Source organism: Penicillium brevicompactum (assembly GCF_028827555.1).
Source record: "Penicillium brevicompactum strain IBT 35665 chromosome Unknown utg000004l_segment0_segment0, whole genome shotgun sequence".
Taxonomy (NCBI): Eukaryota; Fungi; Ascomycota; class Eurotiomycetes; order Eurotiales; family Aspergillaceae; genus Penicillium; species Penicillium brevicompactum.
The window spans coordinates 877,700-891,783 of NW_026623207.1; the positions used below are offsets into that span (position 1 = coordinate 877,700).

The 14,084-nt window shown below is 48.8% G+C and overlaps 4 protein-coding genes across 4 annotated transcripts; 2 read left to right on the forward strand and 2 right to left on the reverse strand.

Annotated features, from left to right (window-relative positions):
• Positions 1-736: 736 nt before the first annotated feature.
• Positions 737-1,126, forward strand: N7506_005802 (helix-loop-helix DNA-binding domain-containing protein; the record flags this gene model as incomplete). Its single annotated transcript, XM_056955095.1, has 1 exon — positions 737-1,126. One exon carries the CDS (start codon positions 737-739, stop codon positions 1,124-1,126), a length of 390 nt encoding a protein of 129 aa, XP_056812072.1.
• Positions 1,127-2,538: 1,412 nt separating this feature from the next.
• N7506_005803 (uncharacterized protein) lies at positions 2,539-3,022 on the reverse strand (the record flags this gene model as incomplete). Its single annotated transcript, XM_056955096.1, has 3 exons — positions 2,539-2,805; positions 2,850-2,951; positions 2,990-3,022. The coding sequence occupies 3 exons, from the start codon at positions 3,020-3,022 to the stop codon at positions 2,539-2,541; spliced, it is 402 nt and encodes a 133-aa protein (XP_056812073.1).
• Positions 3,023-4,566: 1,544 nt separating this feature from the next.
• N7506_005804 (CAZyme family AA1) lies at positions 4,567-7,153 on the reverse strand (the record flags this gene model as incomplete). Its single annotated transcript, XM_056955097.1, has 9 exons — positions 4,567-4,728; positions 4,812-4,872; positions 4,929-5,098; positions 5,180-5,533; positions 5,602-5,745; positions 5,811-6,674; positions 6,733-6,785; positions 6,850-6,981; positions 7,036-7,153. 9 exons carry the CDS (start codon positions 7,151-7,153, stop codon positions 4,567-4,569), a joined length of 2,058 nt encoding a protein of 685 aa, XP_056812074.1.
• Positions 7,154-9,487: 2,334 nt separating this feature from the next.
• On the forward strand, positions 9,488-13,054 carry N7506_005805 (heavy metal translocating P-type ATPase; the record flags this gene model as incomplete). Its single annotated transcript, XM_056955098.1, has 1 exon — positions 9,488-13,054. The coding sequence occupies one exon, from the start codon at positions 9,488-9,490 to the stop codon at positions 13,052-13,054; it is 3,567 nt and encodes a 1,188-aa protein (XP_056812075.1).
• Between the last annotated feature and the right edge of the window lie 1,030 nt (positions 13,055-14,084).

Genomic DNA, 14,084 nt, shown 5'->3' on the forward strand with positions numbered 1-14,084 from the left:
CAGATATTTATGTTCGGTCACGCGAGCTACTAAGCTGAGGGGTTTATAACCCCATAATTCTGGAGCTTCCAGGGCATTTTCAGAGAGTGTAGTTACGTTGTTGACTTTTCCCGGCACTGTTCAGGTCTAGATCCTTCAATCCAATCCGACTTCCGCGGATCCATTGAAAGTGCTCTTCTCCTTTTACAATGAATCACTCAGCATCAATTGAACAGTCATCGTCAAAAACCAAGAATCGACTAGCTCTGCAGAAAGACACTGAAGATAAAGACGTTGATAGAACAAGTTCCGTCTCGTTTTTGACGCTTCCGCCGTTGAGGGCCATTTTAACTGAGGGGCATCATCTGTCGCACGAGAAAGGTATGCCCGAAGGTAAAAATGAGACAGTAATCGGCCGGTATGTACTTGATCCCTAACAGCGTCCTCGGCTCACGAAAGTAGAGTGGGAGAACATCGTCAGGAAGAGATTCGACCTAGTTCTTCTTCCCATCCTGATTATTTCCCCAAGCAGAAGGGAAGTCAGCATCAGCAAGCCAACAATATGAAGCGGAGATACAGGCAGACCAATCCTACGTCACTCCCAACTATACAACCAAAAGCCCTCAGAGCAGAGCCGAACCAAAAAGGTGGAAGTTTCATTCTAGACAAACTAGTCAACATATCCTAACTCCCACGTCGGTTAGTTGCCATCCGAACTCAAGTTGCTGCTCTCGTCTCCAAATCAAATTACGAGCATATGGCTCAGACGTCCGCGCTAGAAGTGGAACTATCCTATCCTGACGGATTGATGGCGGACGTTACAGCAAAGCGTCAGCACCGCAAGCTTTCCGAAAAAGCTAGAAGAGACCGCATGAAAACGGCGCTCAAAGGTTTATCGGACGTTATATCCCACCGCGCATGTCCCGAAGCAGCTGGAGGTGCATTGCACCAGGACATTAAGGGAAACAGCCAAAGCAAAGAGGTTGCGGGCGGATTTCCCTCGGAACATAGCGACAGGGTATCCATAGTAGAGGCAGCTACTCTCTATATTCACCAGTTACAAAAGAAGCTCGCGGAGACAAATCACAGGCTGGATGAGGCAAGCCATTCTGGCATGGTAAATCTAGAGAAGAAGACGAATATGTAACATCCACAATTTCCAATGAAGATATTCTGCTATTACAGTACGTCTCGTATCTCGTACGTAGCATTATTATGAACACACGGCAATATGACATGTACTTAAACCGTAGAGGACAGAGCAGACTTATCGACTATACATAACCAGGAAGCTGCAAAAACCCCAGAGATCATTCAACATATCAACGTGAAAGCCATAGCAAGGGAAACTGACCTTGCCATTATTTGGAGCTGAAGCAAGGATGTCACTATATGGAAGGTGTTAGAATATCAGGGAATGTGATGGGGAGGAAACGAACTTATATGCTGCTGTTGTTGTATCGAACCCTCTTTGCGGCGAATGTATGAGTTGGACGGGGACCTCAAAAAACCATTCGCTTCGTATATGCATTGCTGCATTCACCCGTGTGATTATACTGTAATGCCTGGCCACATTGCAAAATGTAGGAAGAAGTCCAGCAGGGATCTGGATAGGAACACGGACAGCCGTTGCCCATCCTCTTTGAAACTCCGTGGAAGGGTTTTTGGATACTGCCGTTGTTGACGATGCTGTCTGTTGAACGATATGACAGAGGTTGGACGGATCTGCGGCGCTGCCCAGACAAAAAAGGCTTCACCTGTGAGACCCTGGAGCTTGACTACCTCATCTCTGAAACGTACTGTACCCTCTGTCGTGAGCAGTGTCTGTCTAGGCACACTATGGGCTCAACACTCCATGTGGCGCTCTGGGAATGCGGCTTTCAGGCGGTGAGAGGCAAAAGATCGCGATTTCCCGTGCATTGATACGCAATTCGCGGCTCCTGCTTCTTGACGAAGCTACCAGTGCTCTGATACAGAGAGTGAGAAACTGGTCCAGACTGCCCTCAATCGTGCCTCTGATGGTCACAGAACTATTACCGTGGGTGTCGGCCACGACTAGAGTGTCGAGCACGACTATGCGGTCCGAGAAGACTGGGCAGTCCAGGACTAGGGAGTCAAGCAAGGACTCTCCAATCAAATACCGCGAACTTCGTGACTGAAGCGGACCAGTGGGTAGCACCAGCATGCGAAAGCCATATCTCACGTCGTGCCCCAGAAAACAATGTGCTTCACAGCCATGGATCCTATGGGCGACCGTGCAAATGAGCTAGTTTGTTGGGGGTGGCAACATAATGGGTGATTGGTTCACTCTCACTCCTTTCTCCACCTTGGAGTAGCATAACATGACCCTGCAAAACACACAATCCAATCAAGGGGCTTGCAATATCTTTGATGACGTAAGCCTATACTTGGAGAATTTCCAGAGGACCTACTTTGGTCGACTGGCTCTGCTTTCCCCACAATAAGCTTTCACCTCACAATGAAGGAATTGTCGTATTGTCCCTGTTTGGCTGTTCTGCTGAAATACATTTCGATTCATATTGCTATAACGATTTGGTTTCAATCTTCGAAAGAGAAGAGATTGTCCTCGTCTGTGGGGTCTTCATTCGTTTGCCTATGGAAAAGACTCCTTTTGGGACTTGCATCCCTCCTATGCAAATCCTCGTTGGCTTTCTTGTCAACGTTGCCGGCAGCCGGGATAGGGGAAGAAGGGTGCGAAATATTGTCCCGGTGGAGATGCGCTCCGCCTGTTTGAATAGCGCCGAGATCGGTCACTCGATAAGCGGCGGAAAAAGCAAAGTCGCCGGAGTCAAAGTACGTCCGTTCCTTCCGATTGTCAGCACGCTCACAATCAATCACATTTTGAGTACCTTGAATTTTTCACCTAGTAAGCCTCCACGCGGCCGCTTTCCGTACTTGCTCAAGTGACGTTTCTCACTTTCAGACAATGACTGAGGGAATATTATTAGCGTCTTTGTTCCAGGGTTAGGTAGGTGCGGAAAGGCCCTACTTCAGGATACGGTTCCTTGCCCCCTGATTGCATTTTAAGAGGTAGTCCCGTGTTCTCAGAAGGTCTTTCCAAGTACTCGATGGATTTTCTACCTGATCTGCAATTCCTATGAATCCCCCGGCCAAAGGTCTATGACGTTATTATTCTGTCACGTGCTATTATATTATATATCATTGTATTCCTCGACTTTCAGACCACTCACCCGGCGTTGCCAATCCATCTTCATCCCTAGAGATACTCCGTAGTTATACTTTCTTTCTCACTAGCATTTGAATGCGGCGGATCCAAGACCACTATACTATATAAAATGATACGCTGCATCAAGCCGGGTAGGACTTCCGTCATTCTAGGTATGGTAAGCTTGGGTACGAAGCTTGGAAATCAGCCGAGTGTTCCAGGTAACAAAAGGGTGCCAGGTGCGCATTCGCACCTAAGCGACATCGATTGACTATTGCCCTTTAATTGACAATGTTATAAACTAATTATTTCTTTTAAACAAAGAAAAGAAACGGCCTATCTATGCTTTTGGCGGGCGACGCAACTGTTCTTCTGTAATGATGACGTTAGTCCTTGCCCCTCTACAGTAGTTCAATCAAGACTCATGACTACGGGTGACGTCTGTTTCCGATCATTTTTTTTACCTTGCCCATTGAAAGTATAAAGGCTCCCAAGGTCCCCAGACCTTTTGTGATTAAACCATCAATCAGATTCCTCTCAGATCATTCAATACATTCAGCGACCACTACCCATTACCCTGCAAATATGGCCTGCAACTGCGGATCCACATGTTCCTGCACTGGTCCCCAGAGCTGCACTTGCTCCACAAAGGATTGCACTTGCAATGCCTGCGGTGTGAGTTCAGCATTCCACATATATCTATCTACACATGGATATACTAACTTTTCCACCAGAAATAACTGCCTTGCTACACCCTTGCTACACTGGGAAATTTAGTGTTTCTTAAAATTTCACACCCTATCATTCATGATGTGTCGTCAATTGGTTAATGATTAAATTATGGTCGTACGCGGGACGTTTTGGCCATTGTAAAGGTAGAAAGGACAGGAAACGGTGTTGCGGACAGAATGTAGTTTCAAGTTCTTACAGGATCGACCCACTTGCTTCCCAAATCCCGAGACCATAAGAGTCCGGTGAATCTTAGAAATTGACTACGAAATTCTATGATCACCATCAGCATCAGCATCAGTTATTGCTCCCCCTGGCAGAGGGGACTATATAGAAACTATTACATAGCAGAGGGCATTATGTAGAAACTGCTATATAGTAAGGTAGTTTATGTAGGCACTGCTATATAGCAGGATCGGGATGTAGTATCGGAAATAGGCAGCGTGGCGAATAGGGAGCGTCATGACACCCCCGCGACGGCACTTGCAGATGTATAAATGAAAGACTGATTTTGGCATTACTTATTTTATAATGCACCACAATGGCAGCGTGAGAGCGGGGCATCGGCGTCGCGCCCACGATAGGGGTCAGCGTAGTAATATTGAACTGCCGGCCCCAGGCAGTCTTAAAGTCTCGGCGAAAAAGAGATATCTGCTGCATCAAAGGACACATCACAACATCATGAGACTGAGAGCCGCAGCAGTCAAAGCAGTTTGACGAGAGCTGATATGACGCATCGGCGCCACTGACGTAGCAGTAGTGGTACCATTAGACTGACCAATCAGGGCGGGAAATTGATCCTGCCCTTCAACAAGGACAAGTGCCATGCCGCTCTTGCGAAGGAAAAGAATGTAATGTTAGCAAGACCGAGATTATTAGATTATTCAGGATACGACCGTCTAGCATTTGTACTCACCACCATGTGCCACTGGATATGGCAGTGAAAGATCCACGCGCCGGGATTATCCGAAACATATCTGATTTTAAGAAAGGTAAGCTATTGTCTGGCCAGTAGATTATTCAGGTGATTTACCGGATCACGGCCCATCCTGACGGAGGAAGATTAGTTGTGTCACGATAAGGAGGATTTCGAAGATTTATTAGGGATTCTGGGGCGTCCGTCGCGGAATCATACGGGAAAGAGCCGGTACCGGACCCAAGCACCCAGAAAGTGTGGCCGTGTAGGTGCATGGGATGGCTCATCTGCGGTGAGTTTATTTCCCATTAGTTCCAGCTGTCCACATCATAGAAAGGTCGTTGGAATCACTAATTTAACAGACTTACCGTATCCATCGAATCATTTGCAATTCTCATAATAATATCAATCGTTGAGTTAGACGGCACATGGATGGTTGTATTCGCCTGCCAACCGTCTGATACGTTGCCCTGGATGATTGGTATTTTTGGCTCAGAGTATGAGGCGTCATTCACTACCCATGTCACAATGTCGGTCTGGTTAATTGTGAAAGTGTATGTCTGATCTGCTGGTGATGAGGGAGGGTTGACAGGCGCGAAGGGAGAAAGCAACTGAGGATTAAGTACGCTGGTATCAGGTTTGGCTGATCCGTTGGTCAACATCCAAATGGTTGAGGGATCGACCGTGACGTTCATTGGGGTTCTGCTGCTCATCATGCTCATCTGCAAAATGAAAACGAAAAGTCAGCACGGGCATGATATGGTCGCGACTTGCTTGCCGATTTTCTTACGTTATAGGACACAATAGCTTGCCCTTCAAGCACTTGTTGCATGTCACCATTGGGGTATGATGCGAATCTGAGATAGTAATTCCCCGGTTTCTGATCAAGTCGAATCATCACTGAGTACCGTTGGCCGATCTCTATTTCCAGGACCTAAAATGACGTGTGGTGAGCCCAGGCTGGGGGATATAACGGATGCTCTTCAAAGGTATGCTCACCTTCACCTCCTGTATTTCCACATACAATCCGTCGGCAGCATAGACAAACATAGAGTGTGCATCCAGAGAGACATGTAACTTGCTGACTGCACCGGAGTTGACCAGATTCAGCGCGAGCCAACCACTCGTGTGATCCGCAGGGATGGTGAGCAAGGACGACGAAGTATTGGTGCAGGTCTCAGGTGGGAGTGAACTGGCATTGTACCCTTGCCTAAACATCATTGGCGGCATACAGCCACGGGGACTCAATGAAGTCATGGACGGTGACATGTCCGACATCGTCATTGTAGCTGACATCGGCATTGCGGACATAGAAGTGCTAGACATAGTCATACCCACGGTCGTATCCATAGCCATCGTACCTGTTGACATCTGAGAAGATGTGGCGGATGCGTCCGTGCTCATGTCCATGTCCATGTCCATTCGTTTCGCCATTGACATTGCCATCATTGATGAAGAACGCTGGTTCATATCTTCATATCCCATATTGGGTCCTGCCTGGAGCATATACTCCGGTAAACACTCAACCCTCCCGAATCCATTGGCAAGGATGCTGTCGACACAATTTGGAAAAGCGCCTGTCTCAAAGTATCGAGCGTAAATGGTGTCCGAAAGTTCATGTGTCCAGTCACTCAAAAGAATGGATGTAGCGTCCCTCTCCGTCTGCAGAATGATATCACGCTCGTGTGGGCTATGAGCAAGCTTTTCAAATGGCCGCAGTCTTTGGGGAGATGGTCGTATCAAGAGTGGCCCTCTTATGCCGTCATTGTAGTATGCTCTAACGTGGGAATGATACCAGAAGAAGCCATACTGATCTTTGATCGAGAATCTGTAGGTGAAGTTACCGCCAGGAGGTATGGGATACTATGGTCTAGAATCAGCAACAAGGATGTAAATTACCGTCAAATATTTAAGGACTGACCTGCGTGACACCAGGCACTCCATCCATATCGGGACTACCCCTTTGCAAAATCCCTGTTATGGCACAATCAGTGATCACTGGTTCTAAAAAAACTGTTTCCTCATGGAAGTGACTTACCGTGCCAGTGAAGAGAAGTATCAACGGGGAGGTCATTCTTGACAAAGATTTCCAGATCGTCGCCTTCGTCTGCCTCGATTAGGGGCCCCGGTAGCTGACCATTGATTAGAAAGACTTCGCGGCTGACACCATCTATTTAGGAATTAGCTCTGAAAGTCCCATGTTTGGCGCTCATGGTCCACGTACCCGGAGCTTTAACGTCATTATGCACCGTCAAGTTGTATGTACGGAGAATAGCATTCGAATGAGACACAAAGTAACAAAGTGCAAGCCAAATGGCGTACGAAATCCGGCAAACGGACATCTTTGGCAGATAAGGAGGAGCTACTGCAGAAAGGCACGCTTTAATCCCTTGTGGGGGCGAAAGCGTCGCCATTATTATATCCGTCACCTCCATACAGCCACGTGACTGCGATATTTTCGCGGATTTTAGCGCGGTCTTGGCACTGCTCGATGTCAGGGACATGGCGCAAAGTTGGCCTGTTGGTAAACTATGACATAATTTTACGCACTAATCGCGCATAGAAGAATGTGGATTGGTCAAATGACCGAAGTGGGCCCACAATCGAATTGTCAAAAAGTTAACGATCGCATTGGATATTGATGCTTGGCCTTCAGAACGGTTGGCCTGGTCTTTTAAGTTCCTTGGAATATTGATGTCTCTTACGCGTAACGCAGAAAGCAGAGACAGCCCAGAACCCAACGTGCCAGGTGGCGAAAGGCACTCGGACGGGTATATTAGTTCTGAAACTTTTTCTTATTGCGAGTTTCTATTTTGACAAGTACACTCTACATTTTCCTGAGAGTATTAGTTCAAATCCTCGAAGATGGAACATCATGTCACACAGCGTCTTTCCATCAACGTCCAGAACGATCTTCCAAAGGGCAACATTGTTATCAAGAACACCGTCATAACCTGGTATTTGAGAAATATTACCATTCAGAGACTGGAATTGAACTAACTTTACTCGGGAAGTGGTCAACCGTACGAAAAGAGCGATATCGCTAAGCTTTTGTCTCCCGAAGACGTGAATCAAATAATGATTCCACATGATGAGAACAGAACAATATCATTCTGTGGCAGTGCAACTTACAGAGTGGGGGTCGAAGGCACTTTGGATTTATACCACGATATCGACGGTCAAATAGTCTCGCTGCATTGGAATGGTCCATGGACTCGGACTCGTAATCAGTTTGATATGGCGAACCTCAACTGTGAAGAGTACACTGTGAATATGTCCCCTATTCAGGAGAGCGGTATTTTAGGTGATGTTTCAGTTATTGTGGCACAGACAAGTCGATGAAATTGTGACGCTCCCATTTCAGTCACTGTTTGCACGCGCACCCTCCCAACTAAAGGAAGAAATTTGATGTACGTCCTCTCTCATTGTATACCTGGCTCTTTTTTGGGGCAGAGATTGATTGACGCACCCTGAACGTAGGGTATCATGTGAAATATCGAAGTTCGGAGCCTGTCCTTGGATAGAGATAATCATCAAGGTGTCGCTAGGGGCTTCTAGATACTAGATACAAGACAAAACACATCGCGAGGAATGCAAAGGCGCTCAGGAGCCTAGGAAAACCCACATAAGCTAGGTGGGACCAATCATTGCGTATGTTCTTTGGCAATGATCTATACATCATCTTGGCTCCTGGATGATCGCTGCAAGCTCCTAGAACGGAATTGGATGCTCTCAAGGATCCTCATATCCACCTCTATTTCGGCTCGAGTCGTTCGTAGGAAGCCAACAGAGTAAACCAGTGGCAGCTATGACGCTTTATCGGAAGACTGAACCCGTTGGTGATATTGCGCAAACAAGCACAGACCATCGGCCAGCGGATATTTTTACGACTGAAGCCTTCTCGCCGGGTGCTCCACGCGAGGATCAAGGTCGAGACGGCCAAAAATAAAAATAAAAATAAAAATAAAAATAAAAATAAAAAAAATGCAATATCAATGCTAGCTGCAGTGACTGCGCCAGCAAAGACAACAAAATCAGGGACGGTATCAAGGATTAGACCTATACATTGGTAAGCGTCCATGACAAATGAATGAGCATACTGGTAACCAACAACACGAACTGGACAATAAGCAGACCTGGGTATAACTGTCGAAGTTAATCAAAAGGCGCGTGCGGAGAGAACTTTCGTCGTCGGGGAACTCACAACTTTGACACGACATATTGAATACTAAAAATGAGATAGCAATTTTTTTTGAGGTTTCATGATATGTCTTTTTTTACTATGGCCTGAAGTGCGTTATTTTCGCCATATTACCTTTCTCTGTATGCGTTGCCCCCCCGCTCTAAGGTAAGATCGTGGTGAAGTGGCGCCTCGATTTAGCTTTCTTCCCGCGTTGGCTCAGCCGCACAAATAACGCATCCAGTTCTTCATGGATCTCGAATCAGCACCTGTCATCTCTGGCAGGGAGTGGCGAACCTAGGAACATGCGCGATTAGTGCGGTAGCGTGGTGGAAGTTTGTAATACATTTGCAGACCCTAGAACGTTCGAAATCAGTCACCCTGTCACAACCCTGAACCAAGGCTCGAGATCTATAAAAGCTAGCTGTTCTCCGCAGATCGGACAACCACCTTATGTATCTTTGGTCTCTCTCACCCTCTCGTCTATCCGCCGGAGATGGCTCCGAGTGATAAGTTGTCGCTGCCTCAGTCGAGGCTGACCACCATCTTAGTCAACAATTTGCACTGCCCGTCGTGCGTGACAAACGTCGAGGAGACTCTTTCGGCTCTAAAACCGCCTCCTTTTTCCATTTCGACATCTATTCTTCGACATGAGATCGAAATCGTGCACTCCGTTACGCTCAGCGCCGACCGCATCGTACGCGCTCTAGAGGATGTTGCCTTCGAGGTTGACAGTGTTATTCCCGATGCCAGCGAGGGTGATATTGAGGCCAACGCCGCAGAAGCTCCAAGAAGAAGCTCCCGTGGCGAGCTCGAACACAACGTCCTTGCTCAGTCCGAATTGCACCTCTCAAAATGCGACGCATGTTCCGCACAGCTCGATATGCTGTCGTCGAAGACGTCCTCTACCGTTCACAAGGAAGCAGTCGCCGACGAAAAAGATCAGCTCGGTCGACACGTCCGTCAGACAAAAGAAGAAGCGCTCGTGTCCGTTATGGATGACCACCTCATCGACACTCGGGTGCGAGTCACATTGTCCGTCAGTGGGATGTCATGCAGCTCCTGTGTGAGCAAGATCACCGGGGTCTTGCAAACTCGACCGTGGGTACAATCGGCCGACGTCAATCTCTTGACGAGCAGTGCCGTTATCATGCTCCTGGATAAGTCGCACATAGACGAGTTGCTCGAGACGGTTAGGGAAACGGGTTATACCACGGAGTTGATCGAATGTGAGGAGATCCGACTCCAGCAGCCATCGATTGCGTCCGGACTGGAAGATACGTGGCGAGCTTCGTACGTCATCCAAGGCATGACCTGTAGCTCCTGCGTCGGGAAAGTGACCGACACGCTAAAACAGTACGGGTGGATCACCACAGTGGATGTGAACCTCATCTCCGCTAGTGCGATGGTGGAGTTCCAAGGGAAGGACCACCTGGACGAGATTCCTGGCATTATCAACAGCCTTGGTTACACGGCCACCCTCGGCGACGTCGAGAGCAGAGCCCCATCTAGTCAACCCAGCTCGAAGCGGTCGGTGACCATCCAGGTGGAGGGGATGCACTGTCCACACTGTCCACAGCGGATTCTCGATGCCCTCGCCATCTACTCGGACAGATTAAAAGTGACCGCGCCTCCTAGCAAGACACAGCCGAAGATTACTGTGAGCTATCTGCCTGAGGCGCCAAAATTTACCATCCGACATATCATGAGCACGATTGCCGATATCGATAAAGCCTTTACCGTTTCAGTGTACCACCCTCCGAGCCTTGAGGAACGCTCCCAGGCGATGCATCGCCGGCATCAATGGCATATCGCTCGCCGGTTGATTTTGGCCCTGCTAGCTGCCATTCCGACTTTTATCATCGGTGTTGTGTATATGTCCCTGGTCCACAACGACAATCCCGGTCGGATTTACCTCGAGGAGCCCATGTGGTCAGGTGAAGCATCACGCTCTGAGTGGGCGCTCTTCATCACGTCGAGTCCTGTCTATTTCTTCGCTGCAGACATTTTCCACCGCCGCATGCTCACCGAGCTCAAGGCGCTCTGGCGACCCGGAAGCAAAACTCCTATCTTGCGTAGATTCTATCGCTTTGGAAGTATGGATATGCTTATGTCACTGGGCACTAGCATCGCCTACTTCTCCTCCATCGCTATCCTGGCCATCAATGCCGCGCAGCCACACGGTAGCCCCAAAGCTTCTCATACCGGCTCGTACTTCGATGCGGTTGTCTTTTTGACCATGTTCCTACTGATCGGCCGGTTGCTCGAGGCCTACAGCAAAGCCAAAGCGGGAAATGCAGTTAGCCTCCTGGGCAAGCTGCGCCCGACAGAGGCCACACTTGTGGACACGGCCGGAGCGGGTAGCCTCTCCGCCTCTGCGAATTCCAGCACAGTTCCAATCGACCAACTGGAGTTCGGAGATGTGGTGCGGGTGGCGAACGGTGCTTCACCTCCGTATGACGGAACGGTGATCGACGGAGAGTCACAGTTTGATGAGTCGAGTCTGACTGGGGAATCAAGACCGGTCTCCAAGTCCATTGGAGACGAAGTTTTTTCGGGAACAGTCAACCAGGCAAACCCGGTCTTGGTCCGTGTCACCCATCTTTCAGGCGACTCGATGTTGGATCAGATCATCAACACCGTTCGCCAGGGGCAGGTCCGTCGAGCGCCAATCGAGCGCACGGCAGACTTGATTACGGGTTTTTTTGTTCCCGTCATCACCCTCATCGCGGTGTTGGACTGGGTAATTTGGCTGGGCCTTGGTGTCTCCAGCCGGTTGCCCGACTCCTGGAAGGCCGACACTCCGGGAGACTGGGGTTTCTGGTCGTTGCAATTCGCCATCTCAGTTTTTGTTGTCGCGTGCCCCTGTGGTATCGGACTCGCAGCGCCGACGGCCCTTTTTGTCGGTGGTGGTCTCGCGGCTCAGCATGGGATCCTCGTCAAAGGTGGGGGTGAAGCCTTCCAAGAGGCCAGCCAGCTTGACTGCATCGTCTTTGATAAAACCGGCACTATTACCAAGGGCGGCGAACCTTCTATCACTGATCATGAGGTAACACATAGCGCAGGCGTCGATGATCTTTGGGGCGCCGTTATGGAGCTCGAACAGAACAGCAATCACCCGATTGCTAAGGCGGTTGTGATTTTTGCCGCCTCCAAGCTAGCACCGGTCCTCAAAGCGGTTATGGTGGATGAAATACCAGGAAAGGGTATGAAAGGCTCATTCGGCGCTCGCAATCGGGTCTCATCTGTCCTGGAAGTCATCGTGGGCAATGAGGCCTTGATGCAAGATCACGGAATCGTCATCCCTCCGGTCAGTGCCGAAAAATTGAGCGCCTGGAAGCGCCAGGCCAATTCTGTGGTCCTGGTAGGGCACAGAATTCGCCCGGAGCAATCAGCCACCGAAATAGTCCCCTGGAAGCTCTCCATCATGTTGGCAGTAGCCGACCCCATCCGGATCGAGGCCAAGGGGACCATCAAGGCTATCCAGGATCGGGGTATCGCAGTGTGGATGATATCAGGAGATAACCCGACGACTGCGCATGCGGTGGGCAGCATAGTCGGAATACCGCCAGAGAACATCCTTGCCGGTATTCTGCCCGAGCAAAAGGCAGAAAAGATTCGATATCTCCAGAACACCCTACAGAAGGAAACAGGCTCCGCCCGGGCACTTGTCGCGATGGTTGGTGATGGGATTAACGATTCGCCTGCGCTAACCGCGGCCGACGTCGGCATTGCCATTGGTTCAGGGTCGGACATTGCGATCTCGGCTGCAGAATTTGTCCTCGTGTCTTCTCGTCTTTCCTCTCTCCTGACGCTCATCGATCTAAGCCGCGTCGTTTTCCGCCGGATCAAGTTTAACTTCGTCTGGGCGCTGGTTTACAACTGCATTGCCGTGCCAGTCGCTGCGGGAGTGTTTTACCCAATCGTCAGCAACGGCAGCCATGTCCGGTTGGATCCAGTCTGGTCCAGCCTCGCGATGGCATTGAGCAGTGTCAGTGTCGTATCCAGCAGTCTTTTGATGAAGGCTCGACTGCCACTGGTCGGTTTCAGATCGGATGATTGAGTTCCTCGAAAACAGACCTTTTTTTTAATTTTGCTTTGGCTTTGGACTGTGGAACTTGGACCTTGGTTTTTAATGCGCACTTGAAGGGGTCCTTGCTAAAGTCATGAAAGAAAACCTAAAAGGCGTAGTTGGGCAACCTGGATTGGCTGTTATGACCCCGGCAATAGTCAAACTACTTGAGTGGCTGTTCATGCAGAGGTGACACCGAGAGTCACGATTCACGAAATTGCCTGGGTCACGTGCAAATCATCAATAATGAGATAATGAGATACTATTAGGATCGCATGGTTTTCATTGGTTGTCTCTGACACTGAGAAACTTCGCTCTCTTGAGAAGGATCCATAGTCTACTACCTTAGCGTTACTCTTTGTTCCCGTACTCTCTTCCGATTGCTGCTCTGTCCATCCAATAACACTAATTCCTGCCTTACCTATTTAGGAGTATATACACTTTCCGCTCTCATGGCTTTATTGCCGTATCCAATAAAGTTACTTCTTTCCGAACTCCCTACGTTTCTGGATTTGGCCACTTTTATCTTTTTCATGTTTCATAATCTTTTCGGCTATCTTTCATCCTTTTTCCCATGTCGTTTCAGGGCATCGGCGTGCGGAGCTTGCAGAGCGCGCGTCACCAGTGATTGGGCAGACCACTCCCTGCGTTCGAGGAGCTCATTGGTTTCTTGGCACTTGAAACTAGTGCTGGTTCATACTAGTGTGAAATCGATCCCAATACTAATTTCAAAGAGCGAAATCCATTGTTTCTATCCACCTAAAGGGCTTTTTGTCTTCTTGAATTTGACTCGGAACTTAATGCAGCCCTCTGTAGTTATCGGCTGCTACATCATCATCCCTTCCACAGGTCACATGTCCTTCTAGTTCACATTTGATTCTGAGACAGGCATACTGTTTAAAATATTCTCAAAGCATATTGTGGTCCCCTCAATAATTAAGATCTTGAAGGTCGGTGGTTTCCGTGGATGATTCCCCGGCATAGTGGGCAAATTGCCTGCCTTTCAAACCAGATTTGGAGA